The sequence below is a fragment of the Gigantopelta aegis genome, chromosome 10 (assembly GCF_016097555.1).
Source record: "Gigantopelta aegis isolate Gae_Host chromosome 10, Gae_host_genome, whole genome shotgun sequence".
Classification (NCBI taxonomy): domain Eukaryota; kingdom Metazoa; phylum Mollusca; class Gastropoda; order Neomphalida; family Peltospiridae; genus Gigantopelta; species Gigantopelta aegis.
The window spans coordinates 51871362-51892261 of record NC_054708.1 but is presented as its reverse complement, the minus strand read 5'-3'; the positions used below and the strand labels follow the sequence as shown (position 1 = coordinate 51892261).

The 20900-nt window shown below is 37.5% G+C and overlaps 1 protein-coding gene and 2 long non-coding RNA genes across 3 annotated transcripts; 1 reads left to right on the top strand and 2 right to left on the bottom strand.

Moving 5' to 3' along the window:
- Nucleotides 1-4669: 4669 nt before the first annotated feature.
- On the bottom strand, nucleotides 4670-12992 carry LOC121384322 (keratinocyte proline-rich protein-like). Its single transcript, XM_041514661.1, has 5 exons — nucleotides 12891-12992; nucleotides 11832-11888; nucleotides 11060-11214; nucleotides 7543-8818; nucleotides 4670-6621 (listed from the first exon to the last, which is right to left on the bottom strand). Exons 2-5 carry the CDS (start codon nucleotides 11833-11835, stop codon nucleotides 6413-6415), a joined length of 1644 nt encoding a protein of 547 aa, XP_041370595.1. The 5' UTR covers nucleotides 11836-11888; nucleotides 12891-12992; the 3' UTR covers nucleotides 4670-6412.
- Nucleotides 12993-16145: 3153 nt separating this feature from the next.
- On the bottom strand, nucleotides 16146-18699 carry LOC121383240. Its single transcript, XR_005959271.1, has 3 exons — nucleotides 18568-18699; nucleotides 18064-18126; nucleotides 16146-16863 (listed from the first exon to the last, which is right to left on the bottom strand). It is a non-coding gene; the product is annotated as an uncharacterized LOC121383240 (long non-coding RNA).
- LOC121383241 lies at nucleotides 18679-20900 on the top strand. Its single transcript, XR_005959272.1, has 2 exons — nucleotides 18679-18814; nucleotides 20501-20900. It is a non-coding gene; the product is annotated as an uncharacterized LOC121383241 (long non-coding RNA).

Genomic DNA, 20900 nt, shown 5'->3' with positions numbered 1-20900 from the left:
AATGAGTGTCAGGATTTTTGTATTGCCTGAGTACAACTCGCACGCGAGTGTAATAATTTCTTCATTATCCATATTATTATTGTTGTTTTCTTGATCTATAACAAGACCCAACTCAAAATGTTCCAGCCACAACTAGGAGACGACGAAATGATGTCATATTTCAACTGCCCAGTCTGATCTAGGACTGGAGAAGCAACGTCATGTTATGACGTCGCTTCCCAAAATTACATCATTACACTTGTTATTACTCGTGTGCTTGGTATGATTATTATTAACTCGATTATGTCGAACCACGTGGATAATAATAATACATTCAAGATGACACATTTGGTCATTTGTAGCATGTAATATTGTGTTGCAGTAGAACAGTTTAATTCATCTGTCTCAGTAGTTGCTTATTTTTAATATAATTTTTATGAGTATATTTCTGATTGATAAACTTGAAATTATTATAACAATGCAGTGACGAAAAAACAGGTTCTGTATTTTTTATCAAACTGAATATTGTCATTTTAGTGTTCTCTCAACCACCGATCAAACTAGTGTTTGAACAACTTGTCTGTTGTTGATTTTGTTGGCAGTGTTTATTGTCTTGTTGAGCTCACAGGGTCGTACGTAGCTTACATTAAAAAGTATAAAGTTTGTTTTGTTTAACGACACCACTAGAGCACATTGTTTTATTACTTATCGCCTATTAGAATGTAGAACATTTGGTAATTCTGACATATAGTCTTAGAGAGGAAACCCACTACAATTTTTCATTAGTAGCAAGGGATCTTTTATATCCACCATCCAACAAGACGGGATAACACATACCACAGTCTTTGATATACAAGTCATTGTGCACTGTCTAGAACAAGATATATTAACGGCTATATTAACTACTAGAGAGTGGAGCAGTAATAGAGAATTGAGACTCAGTAATATAGGGTGTCTCCAGCTAGACAAAAAGCTCTTTTACCATAAGTGAAACAGATCACCTTTATGTATGTTTTTCCTGGGGGAGGAGAGTGCTCTGCATTAGTAAAGGCCCTAGTTTTATAACAAATACTATAACTGTAGAGTTGAATGCCAACGTTTATGATTTTTTGAATACCGAGATGTCTTTCAGATCCATTGAATACAAACAACATTATATGTATATTATGAATCATCTACTTAGTAACTTGCATACATTGAGTACAGATTGTGAATTGGTATACAGTGTAATACATTGTTTATTGAGTGTAATTTATTGTATTTTCACCAACTGTGGAATAAATTCAGACATTGTACGAGTGGTGGGCATAACATGTCATTTCTGTAAACAGTGTGAAATTCATTACATTCATTTTGCTGACATTGTTAGTAGTGATGGTTTGACAATAACACTGCTAGTTGGAACGGCTGGACCAACCAGTGATGACCAACATGGACGTTAGAGGTGTAACAGTACGGGGATATGCATGTAGTGTCATATGGCAATTGGAAACAAGGTCCAAAATATGATACAGTGAAAGCTCTCAAAACCGGACCCTCTGTAAACCGGAATTCCCTCAAAACCGAACATTTTTCATGGTCCTTTTTGTTAAATTAGTGAAGAACTTAACCTCACTAAACCGGATACCTCTTAAAAGCGGACATTTTACTTGGTCACGAGGGTGTCCAGTTTAGAGGGGTTTCACTGTATATTGATTAACAAATTAATTGATTAATCACATTGGATGTCAAACATTTGCTAACTCTTGACAGTCTAAGGAAAACTACATTTTCCCCATTTATATGAATGTGCCCATTGACAGGACAGCACATAGCACAGCTTTTGCTACACATGTACTACTAGTCATTGGGTGACAGATTGAGATGGGTTGGGAGGTGCATGATGAGTGAATGGGTCCACAGAGGGGATTCGACCCAAGCACCTCGGGCGAGCACTACTGACTCAGCTAGATCCCACTTGAACCTGTTGAAAATATGTAAACTTTAGTGAGATATTCAAAATATACCTGTATTTGTTCAGTAGTAGTTTTTTTTAATGTAATACGGAATTCCCCAGCTGTTTGACAAATTATGAGAACTCGATCTTCAATATTTGTCTATATGCTTTGCGTGTTAGACTACTGATGTCATATGACACCGATTTCTATGACATAGTACATGTATATGTGGTCATGTGAGATAAGACATTCACCTCTTGTGTTAGACATTATAAACTAAGAATATAATTTATGGGATACAAATATGTTTGTTTCAGGACTCGAATTAATGGATGTAATTAGTGAACAAAAAATGTATGGTATGCAGGCTGAGCAGGACATGTTTAACTTTTTATGAAGACCTTGTGTCACTACTCAACTGGTTCTTCACGTCTTTGTGATATATACAGGTACTCTTCAAAAAAAGATGGGGAACTCTAATAAGAATTTACAATTGCCAAAATTGTAAGATATATTAGCTGTGGGGAATGGTTATATGATAATAGTGAATTAATTGGGCAAACATTACAATCGGTAGTTCAGTATTAAAGTAGGTTTTATGACCACCAAAGATCTTGAAGGACGATTGGGGTCAGCAGCGAAATTTGAAAGTTGACGGTTTTTAATCAGTAAATCGCAAATAATTCAAAAATAAAAATGACTAAAAACAAAACCGTAACAACTGTATGATCAACAGAATGAAAAAGATTGACAGAAATAATGTTCCACAGTGATTAATCGACCTTCCTGGAAATTGTCAAAATCGAGAATGACACCCCACGCACGTGTACGGGGCAACTGCGTGATGCACATGCAAACTATGGAATGTGTTTCGGTGTGCTGATAAACAGACCTGAACATTCTTTACTAGGATGTTAGTGGTCAAAACGTATGTTCGGTCTAATAGTTGATATTAAACATTAATATTTCAGGTTCCCCTACTTTTGTTTTTTGAAGAGTATATATTCCTGTCTTGTTGTACGTGTAGTTGCCACATTTGTTGTGATTGTAATACAAATGTATTTACTAGTACATTGAATTTGTTCACTCACTACATTTACTGTTAAGTTTGTTGGATGGATCAGTGTTTTGGAAGACATTGTAATACGATGACATGATTCCAGGAAACTACGCCATATATATAAATAAAATGTGTTGAGTGCGTCGTTAAATAAAACATTTCCTTGATTCCAAAAAAAAGGATGTCATCAGGTTAAGACATAGCTATAAAGATTCCTTTGGCAAACTGTTTCATGTATTGTTATGTAAATGTAGATTTCGTTTATTTCAGCCTGTTATGCCAGGCAGTTGTGAATTTAACAAAATAAAGCTCTAATTTAGCTCAATATCGGCAATAAAATAGATATGATAATCTTTACTTACAATGTTTTAAAGGTAATTAAGGTTATATGATCAGACCTTTTGACATTAATTTTGTTTTCATTGGTAGTGGTACTTTTTTCTTTCTTTAAAATTTAAAAAAAAAATTACATTTACATAAAAGTTTGTGATTGGCTTTTATTTCGATCCTAAAACTAATTAATCTTTGTACATGCCCAGGATTTAATGTAAGGTTCATACTTTATTCCTTTTATTATATTCAGTATCTGATGATGCTAATCAATGAAATATTCCATAAACATTATATTTACTGAAAAATAAACATTTGCACAACTGTTACGGATATTAATTAAGCTGAACAGTATTGTAATTTGTTATTTTATATTACAGGAAAAAATATCTACAATAATTGTGAAAAATAAATATTTTATTCAACACAAGAAATAAAATGTCTTCCTCTAAATGAGTTTGTTATTTGATATTTGTCTGATCGTGTCTGTAATTCTCTTGGGGAAAAAATTATTTGGAGGAAAAACAGCAATTTTATAGAATTGGTGAGGTTATTGTGGTTGGGGAGGGGGTATATCTTAAGTGATGTATCGCCCAGTGGCCTTGCTGCTATGTAGTGCACGGGACAAATTAAGTCAATACTTTTCTTAACCACACTTTCAACGTCCCTCCGGACTAGCTGCTATAGTAACAATGGGATTTCTCCAATGGATACATTGTGACATTTCCTTTGTATCCAAGTATACATGAGAATTCTGGCAATATTTTGTTTACCGTTTAAAAAAATTATGACTTTGACCAGTGTATTGAACGTGCGAAGTGTGGGACCTGACATAACCACTTTTACAAATACGTCGGGAGTCTTCCTAGAAACCCAATCTCTGCCAAATTAATTTTACACTTTCCGTTTGACCTCTACACCGCCATCCAATTTCTAGTAACTGCACCACTTGTCAACACCACATCCTTAAAGTTGACGGGGCTTTAAGATTTCAAATGATATAGAATATGTGTGGGGGTGGGGGTGGTGGAGAGGATGAGGTCATGTATATCCTTCCCACAGGGAACGCCTTTTTTCATTCTTGAAATTTACTACAAGTTATTTATTGTTGAGCCGATTGTTTTCTAAATTGATCAAAAAAATTGTATTATTTTGTTATTTCCAAAACACTTTTACTTTTCTTTTTACGTCAAACAAAACTGAAATTATTTTTAAAAAACCAAACATTTCGGAGGATGTGACGGACTATAAGTGACATGATGGGTAGTGTTTGCCGCTCGTATCCCCCCCCCCCCCCCCGAAAAAACCCCACCAAAAAAAAAAAACCCCACCCACCCAAGAAACAAACCACGAACCACAAAAACAAGTTGAACACGTTTTAATTGTTACACATTCTTAAAACAGATATGTCCCATAACCGAAAACATTGTTATAAATAAAAGCACACACTGAGCAAAAGGAAAATTGCTAATGCTAAATGTACATTATTGCAGCCTAATAAAAATAACACATTCTCTTGAAATGTTTTTTTTTTTTTTTTTTTAAACCGCTTAAAACAATCTTTAATGCAGACACAATATCTATCTTTTGCTAGACAAGGATCTTTACTATACACATGATCAAATCGCAAAAAAAAACCCTAGAAAGTAAGATTTTTGAAAAGGCACATAGTGTACGATTTATAACTTATAAAATAAACAAATGCACACCTTAATTTGTCTTATTAGCAATGTGACATTGTACTTACTGTTCATGATTTAATATATTACATATTACTCAACAACAAATAATAATAATAATATAAAAAATAAAAAATAAATAAAAATAAAGGTTTTTTAAAAGTAAATATTAAATACATTCATGATATGCAGGTTTTAACTAAATTACATTTGCATTTCAGAAATCTGTCGTAGTAATACTTTACTTATTGCTTCATTAAAATGATCAGTGATTTTATTCCGATGACGTTTTTTGTGTGTATGCTTAAAATTAGGTGTGTGCTCATTGTGATTAAGGCTTGTACGTGTATTTTATCAGAGTGGTAAGGAAATATGAAAACTTATTCAATTTTTTTTAAATACATTTTTCGTGCAAAATAAACACAATAATTGGTAGCTAAAATTCCACAGATTTTCACAATTATAGTTAATAAGTTACAAAATCCTTTCACACAACAACTAGTAAACCTACAGACGGGGCCTCACAATGATATTAATCTTGTTTTTTTCATAATAATATGTAATAAATATAATAAACATTGATTCAGTAAAACATTAACACTATTGTTATAACACACCATTCGTTATTTCTAATCAAACACGTGTGATATCTATTTAGAGACATCCGATTGGCTGATCCTAAGTGATGTCCCGGTCACCACAGCCATATCATCCAATTACAAAAGCACGATGACAATTGATTGCTCTGTGACATATAAGTGAGGTTGAACCTGATTTCCCCATGACGCATAATTATGTCAACTGCAAGCACAAGGACCGTAATTAAGTTTTACTTGGAAAAGACATTTAAATTTATTTTAAACCTGTTTTTTATGTTGTTGTTTTAAGAATTTGTAAGATATAGAATACATTATAATGTACAACATTCGTGTCTGTTATATACCACTTATCTTAAAACTCGTTTACAACGTATTCAGCTCGCTTTCGCTCTTTAGATAAGTTCTGAAACAATTCGTTGTAGGATGTGTGGTATGTAACGGTCACCCATGTAATGTTTTCTAAATATAACAATAAAAATACCAGTGGCTAATAAAGACTACTTTCTTCACAATATGAGAATAAGGATGACTTCTTTATGATTTAATAATACAATTCATCTCATGTGTTGTGAAGAAAGTCTGATGCCGGAATATTTTGGACCTCTATGCAATCCTATCCGTGAAAGTATCAACCAATGTTTTGTGTTTTTGTGTGTGGGTTTTGTTTTCTAAATAGAGCTTCACTGGAACCAGCTTATTCACCTTGTCATGTTCAATCACGTAGTGGTGTACAGTTCGCGTTAATTCATACCCAACCACATTCAAATCATGTTGAAATATTCATTCATGAAATAATAAGACTTAGTCTTTGAAACACGTACAAATACATCATTTCAAATATTCCGAGCAGGAACGTTTGGGACGTCCAGGCAGTTGTATGAACTTTTTCTGTTCTGTCGGAAACTTCAATGGAACCGGATTGTGAACTTTACCAAAGGCTTGCATGTAGGAAGTGGTGTACACGTCAGGATAACACATATTCAAATCCTTCATTGCCCCTGTGGGGCGGATTGGCTTTGTTGGTATTGCAGACAGTTCTGTGGGGGGAAAAGCAAGACAACAAAGATTACAATCTCTATTCTGTTTCATATGTACAAAATTCGAAAGAAAGGTCTAGTTTGGCTAGATCTACTCTACTAAAATAACAAGACGACCAGTATAGTTATGTTAGGGGCCGTCCATAATTTTTTACGAGCTTACATACCGTATGCGCGCGGGGGGGGGGGGGGGAGACATACGCTTTAAAAAAAAAAAAAATGTCGATCAACATTTTCCATTTGGAGATGTACACTTTTAGGGGGGGGGGAGGGGGTGGTCAAAAGTGTACGGTTTGTACGCTCGTGAAAATGTTGAAAATTAATGACGGCCCCTTAGTCAGAAACGTTACAATGGTAGCAACAGTCGAACCAGACTCTTTAAAGTACTATTTCTTTTTACACACTTTATATACTACATAATTATTCTTATAATTATGTAGTGGGGTTTTTCATACTCTTGAAGATAAGCCTGAAAATACGTAACAGCAATTTTTAAAGCCATATAACTTATTAAAACACTGACCCCAGTTATTACAATGCATTGTGTATAATGGATTCGGCTAATACTCTTTTTTTAATGGCTAAATTACACAATACTTTTCTCTTCGTTTGTTTCATTTAGTTTTTTGCTATATGACCCATCTGGCTGAAGTATCTGTTCATGCAGGTGGTACGTACAGAAAACGATCCACACCAGCCACTTGTTCCGCTGTACACCCACGTTCCAAAACGTAAATGCACAATATAACAAAATAACATGGGCACAATCCAGTCATTTGGCTTACCATTGAAATATACAATTTGTAAACATTCTTTCCTACATTCTTTCCTGATTTCTAGAAGTGAATATGTGAACTATTATATAACACTTGAACCTAAAATATGTTTTGCAAACACTGGAGTATGTTTAAATGAGAATACCTTTATAGTCGTGTCTGTACACTGAGTCCGTATACAGCTCACATCCCGGCGCTTTGCTTGGCTCACCACTGCTCTCTGCTTTTGTAGACCCCGCCCGCGCTTTAGTGGACTCACTATCCAGTTGCTCACTTTGTTCAATAGCCTCCACCTTAGTTGGCATACTTCCTTCGCTGCTGGATGGACCACGATACACGACAATGCATGGGTCACGATACACTTCGTTACACGAATCACGATACACGATTTTGCTTGGGTCAAGGCACACTATTTGACACGGGTTACAACTCACTTGGTTGTTTGGGTCACGACGCAAAACTTTACATGGGTCACGATACACAGCTTTACATGGGTCACGACACACAACTTTGCATGGGTCACGACACACAACTTTGCATGGGTCACGACACACAACTTTGCATGGGTCACGATCTACCTCTTTGCATGGGTCACGCTTCACAACCTTGCATGGGTCACGCTTCACAATCTTGCATGGGTCAAGCTTCACAACCTTGCATGGGTCACGCTTCACAACCTTGCATGGGTCACGACATACAATTTTGCATGGATCAGGACACACTACTTTGCATGGATCAGGTTTCGCTACTTTGCATGGATCACGATTTACTACTTTGCATGGATCAGGACACACTAATTTGCATGGCTCACGACTCGTGTACTCTACTTTGCACAGGTCACGACACACGAGTTTGCATGGGTCACGAAACTCCTTTTTGCATGGATCACGACGCACCACTCTGCACGGTTCACGATAGACTATGTTGCATGGGTCACGACACACTACTTTGCACGGCCCTTGAAACTCTATTTCGCGTGGCTCACACCACACGACTTTACACGGGTCGCACGGGTCACGACACATCACTTTGCACGGCTTTCGACACACTACCTGGGCTGGCTCACGACACGCCATCCTGCGTGAGTCGGGACACACTACCTCGGCTGGCTTCGGACACACCAGTTTGCATGGCTCGCGGCACACCACTTTGCATGGGTCACGACACACTATTTCGCATGGCTCACGACACACTACTTCGCATGGGTCACAACACAGCAGTTTGCACTGCTCTAGTCCCTGGGCCCCGCACCGCTCGACACCCATTGGGTTGCGTGGGTCCAGGTGTCTTGGCTTGTCGTACCTCTGCTGGTAGGAGGAGCGGACACACGATTTGTCTTGTGCGTAGAATTGTGGAACACACTTTGGTCCTTTGTTGGTGCACTTGCGATTAATCGAAATGAAGTCGTCAGGCATATATTTCTACAACGAAAGTACAGACAGTTAGCATTTTGGTATAATACATGCACATGCATATATAGGGTTTTATTTTTCAAATTTGACTTGGCGCCCATGACTATGACTTTGTGAATTTTAGCCTAGTTTTACACATACCCTCAAACCCCTCCTCCAAACCCCCCCCACCAAAAAACAAAACCCCCCCCCCCCCCAAAAAAAAAGCAACAAAAAACCACACAAAAAAACACCCAAAACCCAAATAAGTAAATTAAATTGGAATTTTCAGTTTAATTTCAAAAACATCTCATTAAGCTAAGTTAGAATTTAACATCTAGTAATATTATACACGTATTTGTATTTTTTCACATTAATATATTTATTTTGCATTATAAAACATTATTGGGGAGGGAAATGGTGTTGGTCAAGAGTTAAATACATATGTATTTTTATATATTAATAAATGAAAATATTTACATTTAGATTGAGAATTGTTTTACTTCAAAATTGGGAAGTAAAAAAAAACGACAACATAGCCTTTGGAGAATGATGGGGAATGGTGCCAATTATCGGAGTCTAGAAACATAGGTGATAAAACTCCGATATATCAAAATAAAATCCAAGCACGGCCGTCATGGGTGTAAGCTTCTATCTCGTACTTATACAATCATATATTCTATACTCAAGGACGATATAAAGCCTTTAACACGTCAATGCCGTACAAACTGGGTATAGCTAAAGTCTAAACACTTTGCTATTTAATGTCTGCAGGGCCGGACCCTGATCAAAATCCTAGCGGGGGGGGGGGGGGGAGAATGGCGGGGGACATTACTTTTTATAAACAAATGAAACACTATACAAATTAAACCTTGAGATGTGTATGCTATTTTCTGGAGTAAAAAGAAAAAAAAGAAAAAAAGTGAGATTCTCAGGGTGGCAACTACCCTTCCCCCGCCCCCCCCCCCCCCCCCCCCCCCCCCGAGGGTACGGCCCTGGTCTGGAATCTAGATTTCTAAGCACGGACCTAGCTAAGGAACGACTCGGTTATAATACTGACTGAAACACTTATTCTCACGTGTACTTGATACTAGACCGGGACACAACCCATTAGCAAAGCGCTTGCATGATGCCTATCGATCCCTGCCAGTGGGCCAATTGGGCTATTTCTTATTCCAGCCAGTCCTCCATAAAGGTCGTGGTATGTGGCTTTGTGCTGTCCTGTCTGTGAGATGGTACATATAAAAGATCCTTTGCTGCCAGTCGAAAGGAGAAGTGCATGACGTGGCAGCAAGCGGATCTCTCTCATTATTTGTGTGGTCCATCGCCACATAACCGTCAAAGACTAGCCTCGGTGGTGTTGTGGCTAAGCCGTCGGACATAAGGCTGGTAGGTACTGGGTTCGCAGCCCGGTACTGGCTCCCACCCTGAGCGAGTTTTAACAACTCAATGGGTAGGTTTAAGGCCACTACACCCTCTTCTCTCTGACTAACCACTAACAACAAATCCTCTGTCCTGGACAGACAGCCTAGGTGTTCCCAGGACAGCGTGCTTGAACCTCGAAAATAACTTGAAATGAATGAAGGAATAACCGTAATTAACATGTGTTGAATGCGTTATGAAATAAAACATTTCTTCCTTAACTCGATCAGATAATACTCATAGGCCTACAGTATTAAATAGCTAAATGCTAAATAACATTTGACATTTCTTCAGTTTTTATTTACACTTGTATTTCAAATTAGTTATAAAACTAATAAAGCAATTCCCCCCCCCCCTCCCCCCTCCCCCCCTCCCAGCGCGATTTTAAAATGAGATACAAATTCGAAATGTTAAAGTCATTTGACTAAGTCGTTGATATATTATCCCGGGGCTTAGTCAGGTCCGTAGACAGGATTTTCAGAGGGGAGGGAGGTCGTTTGGCGAGGGCGCGAAGCCACGTTTGAGATACATATGTGCGTTGACGAATATTGAAAGAAAAAAAAATCGTCGACGCTCCCCTCCCCCGACCTCCCATTGGCTACGGGCCTGCTTAGCATGGTTTGGACCTCGGGAGTCCGAATATGAACCTAATAAACCTTTTTATCTATATCTTCCCTATATGGATAGCCTGATATTGCACTGCAAAAAAACAACAACAACAAAAAACAAAACAAAAAGAAAAGAAAGAAAGATAGAAAGAAAAAGAAAGAAAGAAAGAAAAGTGTTTAGCATCAGCGTCACCTACACCCCTGCTGCCAGTAAATGTTTTACAGAACTCTAAACACTTACGTGCGATATATTTTCCTCTGACGTTGAGCATCTGACATTTTTAGTCCAGACAGGTTCTTTCATCAGGTAGCTGTCGTCTGGTTCACAGATACTTTTGTAGTTCAATCCATATTTGTAAACTGGTGGCCGTTTACGTAGACAAGGGTCGGAATAAGCTGTAATATAACAATTATACCAGTAAATAGTAGATGCATGTAGCACTCTTACAATTCTTATTGTAATTTCAACTCCTGTAGTAAATGATCGCAACCTTGGCGCTCTCTTCTTCTTTTAAAAATTGATGGTATGTTTTGTTATCTAGACTAAATTTCCTACCAGTATCGCTTTTCAACAGCATTGGACGCAATGCCGTTGCTTTATAATGTTAAAGGTAAACTAATATAGTTTGACTTGATTATTTTTGTTAAAATAACTACGGGTGTGCCCCCCTCTCCCTGGCTCCCTCCCCCCTCCCCCCTCCCCCCCCCCTCTCTCTCTCTCTCTCTCTCTCTCTCTCTCTCTCTCTCTCTCTCTCTCTCTCTCTCTCTCTCTCACTCCCTCCCTCTCTCTGTGTGTTTGTTGCCTGAGGGGGTCTGTGGCAGGAGAGGATTGTCTTTTTTCTTTGGGGGACGGGGGGGGGGGGTGCGGGGGAGGAGTCCTTCATTTTTAGTTGCTTTAATATAAATTAGAATGTGAGTTTTTAAATTCATATTTATTTAAATATGTTGTTTTTCTACAATGTAAAGCTGTTAGATTTAAACAATTGGGGGTAACAAAATGACGAAACAGATACCCATGTTGTTTGTTAGACCCGACAGCCCATCAGCCTTCTCTTCGCTTCAAGACCTGTCTGAAAATAGAATATCATAAACGAGTCATTATTATAACTGTTTTCTAGATAGGGCCCGAACCGAACCTAATCTAAGGTAAGTGGGTGCGTCAGTACAAAAGAACCAGTTAGGTCACAGTACTAGTACTGGAGCGTCCTCTCAACGTAGACCCCCCCCCCCCCCCCCCCCCCCGATCCCCACCCACAATAAAAGAAGGACAAACAAAAAGAAAGGAACCTTTTCTCAGTGGTAAAGCGCTCGCCTAATGCGCGGTCTTAAGAGGACAAAATAAAAGGCATCTTTATTAATATGAAGAAACGTTTCGTGCATTTTTGCTTAATTCGGGAAACCCCACCCCACCCAACCCCCACCCCCCGTTACAAAAGTGTAAGCCCGTACGCCTGAGTAAAGCGCTCGCCTGAAGCGCGGTCGCTATATAAGATCGATCCCCGTCAGTGTGCCCACTGAGCTGTTTCTCGTTCCTGCCACGATTGGTATATCAAAGGCTGTGGTATGTACTCTCCTGTCAGTGGAATGGTGCATATAAATGATCCCTTGCTACTAATAGAAACATGTAGCCGGTTTCCTCTCTAAGACTCAAAATTACCACGTTTGACATCCAATAGCCGATGGTTAATAAATCATTATGCTCTAGTGGCGTCGTTAAATAAAAAAATAAAAAAAATAAAAATCGGTCAAACGGCTTTGAATGACCATTCCGAAATTGTATTAGGCCTACGACAAATACTTATTTGAGTGGCCAAATATAAAACTCCGAGTGATGGTTAAATGGAGTATTTATTAATTACTTCATCGGTCTATTTGCTTTTAAAAGCAATGGAATTGCTCAAAACTGATAGGGCCTACATTAAAGACGAAGTTGTAAACAATGTAAAATTTAACGGTTAAAAAAAAGATGTAAAAGCAGAAAATACTTTATAAATTCTAATAACTGTGGTCAATGCCTTTAAATTCGTAGACAAAGTTATCAATATTTCAAATTCAAGTGCAAAATACCTCACCTAATATTTTTGTCTTGATTTGTAATCCGGCGTTTTCCTGACGTAACAAAACGTTTAGAAATGACGTAATAACAATCATTTTACAATCAAGCCTCAAGACAAAATAGTATACATAGTTAGTTTGACACTTGTAATTTATTTTGTACAAATTAATTTTATATTCACTTTAACATTAATGTTAATTAGATGTGTATTTATGTGTATGCATTGTGGTATATTTATGGTGGAACACGCTGTGAAATTATCGGCAATCCAGTAAACATATCCATATCCGTATCCATATTCATATTCTAATCTATATATATAGTTTAAAGACATATCATTGGTCTTGCCGTAGCAACGACGCCAACGTAATTATTTTTTTATTTTTGCATGATTATAAAATTGTAAAATTGACGTCGTCAGGCAACATCACCTCTTATGACGTCATCATCACTGTAAAGGACTGACACCGGATATTCGTAGCTATGATCTCACAACACAGATGCCATTTGCCATTGAAATCCAATTAAATTGCCCTACTTCAAGTAAAGATTGTCAATAGAACGGGTTTTCGTTGGCACTAACAAGATACACCATTGCGAGCATACATTATATAAGCATTTATTTTCATCTCACCGGCCTCCGTGGCGTCGTGGTTAGGCCATCGGACTACAGGCTGGTAGGTACTGGGTTCGGATCCCAATCGAGGCATGGGATTTTTTCATCCAAATACCGACTCCAAACCCTGAGTGAGTGCTCCGCAAGGCTCAATGGGTAGGTGTTAACCACTTGCACCGACCAGTGATCCATAACTGGTTCAGCAAAGGCCATGGTTTGTGCTATCCTGCCTGTGGGAAGCGCAAATAAAAGATCCCTTGCTGCTAATCGAAAAGAGTAGCCTATGTAGTGGCGACAGCAGGTTTCCTCTCAAAATCTGTGTGGTCCTTAACCATATGTCTGACGCCATATAACCGTAAATAAAATGTGTTGAGTGCGTCGTTAAATAAAACATTTCTTTCTTTGTTTTCACTCCAAAATTAGGAACATTTCCGTCTCAGTATTTTTGCTATATGACTGCATCTGGCTGTAGTACCACAGGCACTTGACACAGATTAGTAAACATTCAAAATGTGGTGTATATCGGTAAATTTGATATATTTCCGCAATATTTTGCTTATACTCTCTTCAAACATGACAAATGTATTGCCACTTAACGTGTATTTACATATACCAAAAATTTCGATCCATAAGTAAAAGATATCTTTTATATAGTAGTGATCGAAATTTTTGGTATATGCAAATACACGTTAATTGACAATAAATTTGTCATATATGAAGAGAGTATGAGCGAAATATTACGGAAATATATAGTTTACCGATATACAATTTTTTTTGTATTCATGTATACTAATCTGTGTCAAGTGCCTGTGTGTATTGCCGGTCCGAACAGGTGGTTCATTAACTGATTCACCCCGGCTGTCTCTTGCTCTATACTCCCATGTCCCAAAAGGCAGGGCCGTAGCAGGGGGGGGGGGGGGGGGGGGGGGGGGGGGGGGGGGGGGCGGCAAGGGGGGGCAACAGAAACAAATCCGGAAATTGCATTATAGATACTTAAAGAAAATTCTCTTAACTGTTTAAGGAGTTTTAGACTATTAACTACTCAGTTGCCCCCCCCCCCCCCCCCCGCCCCCCAAGCAAAAAATCCTAGCTACGGCCCTGAAAGGTCAATGCACAATATTACAAAATAACAAGGGCAAAATACAGTCAGAAAGCTTACCATTAAACATACATGTTGTTTTAATTCTTCCCCAATTCCTAGAAGTGAATATGTAGTGAGACCTATAATCTTGCTACCTATTTTGGATAGAAGACCACAGTTATTTGTGAATCTTCAGCTGAGATTTATGCATACCAGCCCATGGCATCCTAAATTGCCACCTATGGTTTAAAAATAAAGATACAGGTATTTTTAATCTCAAAGAAATGACAAAAAGGGTTATAATTATAAAGAGGACTTATTTTAAATAGTTTTAGTTACATTTTTGTATTACAAGCATCATAATGTGCATTTTTGAAAATGTTCACACCAATACAAACCACATTCAAGCGGGAGTCGGCGGATATCACACATATATTTATGGAAACTTTGCTCATCAAACCTTACAAAACCCCTCATTTGAATAAAGATTTAGCTATTAAATTTTTCACAAAATCAACTTGTTTGAAAATACCCAAAATTATTAATGACCTCATCTTTTGCAGAAGGGTTCGAACGAACCCCCCGACACCCCACTAAATCACAGTGTGGTAATAAGTAAGCATGTGAAAATGTATTCAACTGTTTTTTTAAACTGCAAAATGACTAACTAATTAACTAAAAGTAAAATCATATTTTGAAGTTCAAAACACAAAGATTCCACAATTATGTTCAATAGATTACAGAATCTTTCAAAAGTCAATTTTGACATATGAGGAATAAGAACCAACAAGTCTTTTTTTTTACAATAAATATTGATTTATTATAACATTAAAACATACATAACAATTAGAAACACAAAAATGAAGTATTTTTCTACCAGTAGCTAATCAAAGTAAGTACATGTAGTAAGAAACTACTGGTTCTGGCGCACTTTCGCCCATAGGACTAACATGGGGATAGGTAACTTCCAGGTGATACCCTCCCAGCTTGTAAGTAATCTACTAACCACTAACAGCTAACCTACTGTCCTGGACAGACAGGTCAAATAGCAGAGGTGTGTGCCCAGGACAGCGTGCTTGAACCTTAATTGGATATAAGCATGACAATAAGTTGAAATGAAAAAACAAATATGTAAGTAACTATCCCTGGGTTTAGTTTTGTTTGTTTAACGACACCACTAGAGCACAGTGATTTTATTATCGGCTATTGGATGTCAAACATTTGGTAATTAGAGAAAAAAACCGCTACATTTTTCAGTTAGTAGCGAGGGATTGTTCATATGCACTATCCCACAGACAGGATAGCACATACCACAGCGTTTGATATACCAGTCACGGTGCGCTGGCTGGAACGAGAAATAAATAGCCAAATGGGCCCATTGACGTGTCATATGTGGGTGTGGCATCCTATGGATTGGCTAAGTGAAAGGGAAATTAGATCCGACTTTTCCCAAATGTTAGCAGGGCACCAAACGTGCGCCAGACCCGTTACTTTCCTACTACTAAGGTAGCTTTTTTCACACTCTGCAAAAACATGATGTTCGATGAGTTATTAATAATTTATTTCACAGACACAAAAAAAAAAAAAAAAAAAAAAAAAAAAAAAAAATATAATAATAATTTTTTTACAAATCAGTTAACATTCAGATGTTATTACACTGATATTTGAGACACATACAAACACATTACCTCCCGAACTGCTTAAGTCTATATACGCAGGAATGAATGAACGAATAAATGAATGGGTGAATGTTTAACGACACCCCAGCAGAATTTAATATGCACATCGACTGCTGGGTGTCCAACAATAGTAAGTACATGAACATGATTATTTACATTAGAAATAAAAATATGTATAACTTATAAGAAGTATGTAAAACGACAGTGTAAATCTATGCAGGAATGTTTGTAAATATAAACAGGAATGTTTGTAAATCTACGGTGGTGCACTGCCACACTGACCGGTAGGTGTCCAACAATGGTAAGTACATTAACATGATTATTTACATTAGAAATAACAAAAATATATATAACTTATAAGAAGCATGTAAAACCACAGTGTAAATCTAAACAGGAATGTTTGTAAATCCTCGCAGGAATGTTTGTAAATCTACTTAGGTATGTTTGTACATCTACGCGGGCATGTTTCGGGCATTCTTTTCAGCTTGTCCTTTTGTGTGGCTGGAAACCTTTACTTTACAGAATGACGTCATATACGTAGTGGTGTACATGTCATCCAGCATCTGGGACTTCTCGGGAGAGCGTCGAGCCTTGCTTCGTGCCCTACACAGATCTGTAGAAAAGAAAAGAAAAAGTTTTTTTTTTTTTTATAAATTGTAATTTTAAGTATTAATTTTTAGGTCCAAATAACAATAATAATCTTTCAGATCCTTGATGATTGACCTATGTACTATTTCTGATAATCCAAGTTTTGTTTGTGTCTTTAATAATAGTGTGTTACTCGTATTAATGTTGATGCGCCCATTGAGCTATTTCTCGTTCCAGCCACAACGGGTATATTAAAGACCTTGGTATGTGCCATCCTGTCTGTGGGATGGTGCATATAAAAGATCCCTTGCTACTATTGGAAAAAATGCAGCGGGTTCTCTCTCTAACACTGTATGTCAGAATTACCAAATGTTTTAAAATCCAGTGGCCGATGATTAATAAATCAATGTGCTCTAGTGGTGTCGTTAAACAAAACAAACTAACTTTTTAATATTAGTTGAACCATGCACGTGCTAATTGTGCAAACCAGTGTTCCGGACTGACTCTTGAAACGCCTGATTAGTTGCAATATTTTCTGGGTAATAAAATAACTTATGATGCATCCATATAATACTTCGTGTGACCCCGTAACACCTGGTCGCAACCTTGGTGCTCTGTTCTTTTGCTCTTCTTTTAAAAATTGATGATATGTTTTGTTATCTAGACTAAATCTATTACTAATATTTTTTTTTTTAGTACAACTTTTCATCGCAATGCCGTTGCTTTATAATGTTAAAGGTAAACGAACATAGTTGCACTTGACTATCTTTGTTAAAATACTACGGGTGTGCCTCCCTCCTTCACCTCTCTCTCTCTCTCTCTCTCTCTCTCTCTCTCTCTCTCTCTCTCTCTCTCTCTCTCTCTCTCTCTCTCTCTCTCTCTCTCTCTCTCTCTCTCTCTCTCTCTCTCTCTCTCTCTCTCTCTCTCTCTCTCTCTGCTTCTCCCTCCCTCTGTGTGTTTGTTGAGAAGAGTCTGTGGCAGGAGAGGATTGTCTGTTTTCTTTGGGGAGTGTCTTCGTGAATTATGTATCCCGAGTAAGGCGGGAAGGTATGAATCGGCAAAGATTAGAAAAAATTTGAAAAAAAATCAGCTGAACTCCGATTTTCGCGGGGGAGGGGGGAGAGGGAGGGAGGGTGCGTCCGCACCCATCTCACCCTCTTGGCTACGGGCCTGTAAAAATGTTGGATTTAAATAATTGGTGGTAACAAAATGACGAAACGGATACCCATGTTGTTTGATGGACCCGACATCTCTTCAGCCTTCTCTTCTTGCCGTGTTCAAGACCTGTCTGAAAATAGAACATCATAAACGAGTAATTTTTATTAACTGTTTTGTAAATAGGGCTGAACCTAACCTAAGGTAAATGGGGTTGTCACAAAAGAACCAGTTAGGTCACAGTACTAGTACTGGAGCGGCATCTACAAAATAAATAAAAAATCAGTCAAACGGCTTTGAATGACCATTCCGAAATTGTATTACGACAAATACTTATTTCAGTGGCCTAATATAAAACTCCGTGTGGTGGTTAAATGGAGTATTTATTAATTAACTTCATTGATCTCTATTTGCTTTTAAAAGCAATGGAATTGCCCAAAATTGATACATTAAACAAGAAGTTGTAAACAACGTATAATTTAACTGTTAAAAAAAAAATGAAAAAAAATACTTCATAAAGTCTCATAACTCTAAATTTGTAGGCAAAGTTATCAATATTTCAAGTGAAAAATACCTAATATTTTTGTCTTGATTTGTAATCCGGCGTTTTCCTGACGTAATAAAACGTTTATAAATGACGTAATAACAATCATTTTACAATCAAGCCTCAAACAAGACAAAATAGTATACATACTTAGTTTGACACTTATAATTTATTTTGTACAAATTAATTTTATATTCACTTTTAACATTAATGTTAATTAGATGTGTATTTATGTGTATGCATTGTAATATATTTATGGTGGAACACTGTGAAATCGGTAATCCAGTAAATATATCCGTATCGGTATTCGTTATCTTTATATAATTTAAAGACATATCATTGGTCTTGCCGTAGCAACGTAATTATTTTCTTATTTCTGCATGATTATAAAATAGTAAAATTGACGACGTCAGGGAACATCACCTTTTATGACGTCATCACCATTGTGAAGTACCGACACCGGATATTGGTACTGTCGTAGCTAAGGTCTCACTACACAGATCACTTCCGGGTGAGAGTTGATTGATGACGGTCCACTATAGTTCCTAATTGTGACACTTTATGGTTCACATATTCACTTCCAGGAAATGGTGAAGAATTAAAACAATATGTATGTTCAATAGTAAGCCTTCTGGCTGTATTTTGCCCATGTTATTTTGTAATATTGTGCATCGACCTTTTGGGACATGGGTGTACAGCGCATGAGACAGCCGGAGTGAATCGGTTAATGAACCACCTGTTCGGACTGGTACTACAGCCAGATGCGGTCATATAGCAAATAACTGAGACGGAAATGTTCTAAATTTTGGAGTGAAAATAAATGCTTATATAATGTATGTTCGCAATGGTGTATGCTGTTAGTGCCAATGAGAACCCGTTCTATTGGCAATCTTCGTTTGAAGTTGGGCAAATTAACATGGGTTTCAATGGCAGATGACATCTGTGTAGTGAGACCTAAAATCTTGTTACCTATATTGGGTAGAAGACCAAAGTTATTTGTGAATTTACTTCCTATTCCAAATAATTAGCCTTCAAACATGGATCTGTGCAAAACCTACAAGCGAACTCTTTGCGCGCTAACTGTATACTGCTACCTTGGCACTAATACGCTTCCGTAGCAGACTGATAAGTTTGCAAAGTATCCTTTTGATTGATATGCAGAACAATGTAGGTTTTATTTTTATTATTTATTTATTTTTATTATTTTTTAAATATAATAACAGTCAGATATATGTATGTATCACAGATGGCTGGAAAACATATCTGAGTGAAACTAAATTCCATTTTCTTTATGGAGGGGGACCCTCAGACCCATCATCGACTTCAGCACCCGCATTTTAAAAACTCATTTCCGTATCGCCATACCCAAAACTTGGCAGAAATCCTGCAGTGGATCAAGAAGCCTGAATGTTTAGGCGAATCTGGGATATCCTTTGTCACGTGTGGGTGGAGTATCCTAGGGTCCTATGTCATACGTGGATGGGGCATGGAGCGTGCCCAGTATTATAAGCGGTAGCTAATCTACTCTCCCGCTCAAGGAGTGTTACTTGCATGTTCCACATGATTTTTCTTTTTTTTTAAATTGGGGTTTTCACAAACGTTGGGAGGGTAACATCGGGTGGGTTACCTTTCCCCGTGTTAATCTCATGGACAAAAGTGCTCCAGAACTAAAATAGATTTTGTTTTCACAAAGCATGGATGTTACATGATTTATCAATAATTAATTTTACAATGCAGGTGTTATTCATTAATTCAAGGGGATCTATCACTCTTGCTCCCCATCACTTCCCTGAGATTAGTTCAAGGAGAGCAATTTGTATCTCCCTTAAGCATGTGTATTTATTTTGTAATATCCTAAAAGGCTCCTAATAATCTAAGTTAGAGAAGCAATTAATCACTCATCTCAATTATTTTCACGTCGAGTTATAGTAATGACTTTTTTCTTTCTTTTTTCTTTTTACAGATTTTGTGCCTTAATATTTGATATTCGCTTATTGCACGTGGTTCTCTAGCACCCTACGACTCAACACACCTCATATCTGTATAATAGGGGAGACGTCAGGCAATCTTGAAAGCCAGTTTAGTGCCTTAATATTGTTCTTCTGAAGACGTCCAGTCATTAGTCTGGCTGAATCCCGGAGTCCTGTTGAAACAAAACACCTGGATGCTGCTGCATGAACGGAATCACAACTGGTATGATGATTTCGTCACTGTAATGGTTCGGTTACGCACACTGTTTGTACCTCTTACGGTAACGTCAAAAAGGTCAACATGACGCCATCTGTTTATAACGTTGTTAAAACCTGTACATTCTATATTAAACTATTCACTTTAATTTGTCAATAAACGCACCTTCAATTGTA

Coding starts and splice junctions, on each gene's coding strand:
- LOC121384322 (XM_041514661.1), bottom strand. Junction 8,819..11,059: donor CAGAGGAAAATATATCGCAC/GTAAGTGTTTAG, acceptor CTTTCGTTGTAG/AAATATATGCCTGACGACTT. Junction 6,622..7,542: donor GTACAGACACGACTATAAAG/GTATTCTCATTT, acceptor TTCCCCCCACAG/AACTGTCTGCAATACCAACA.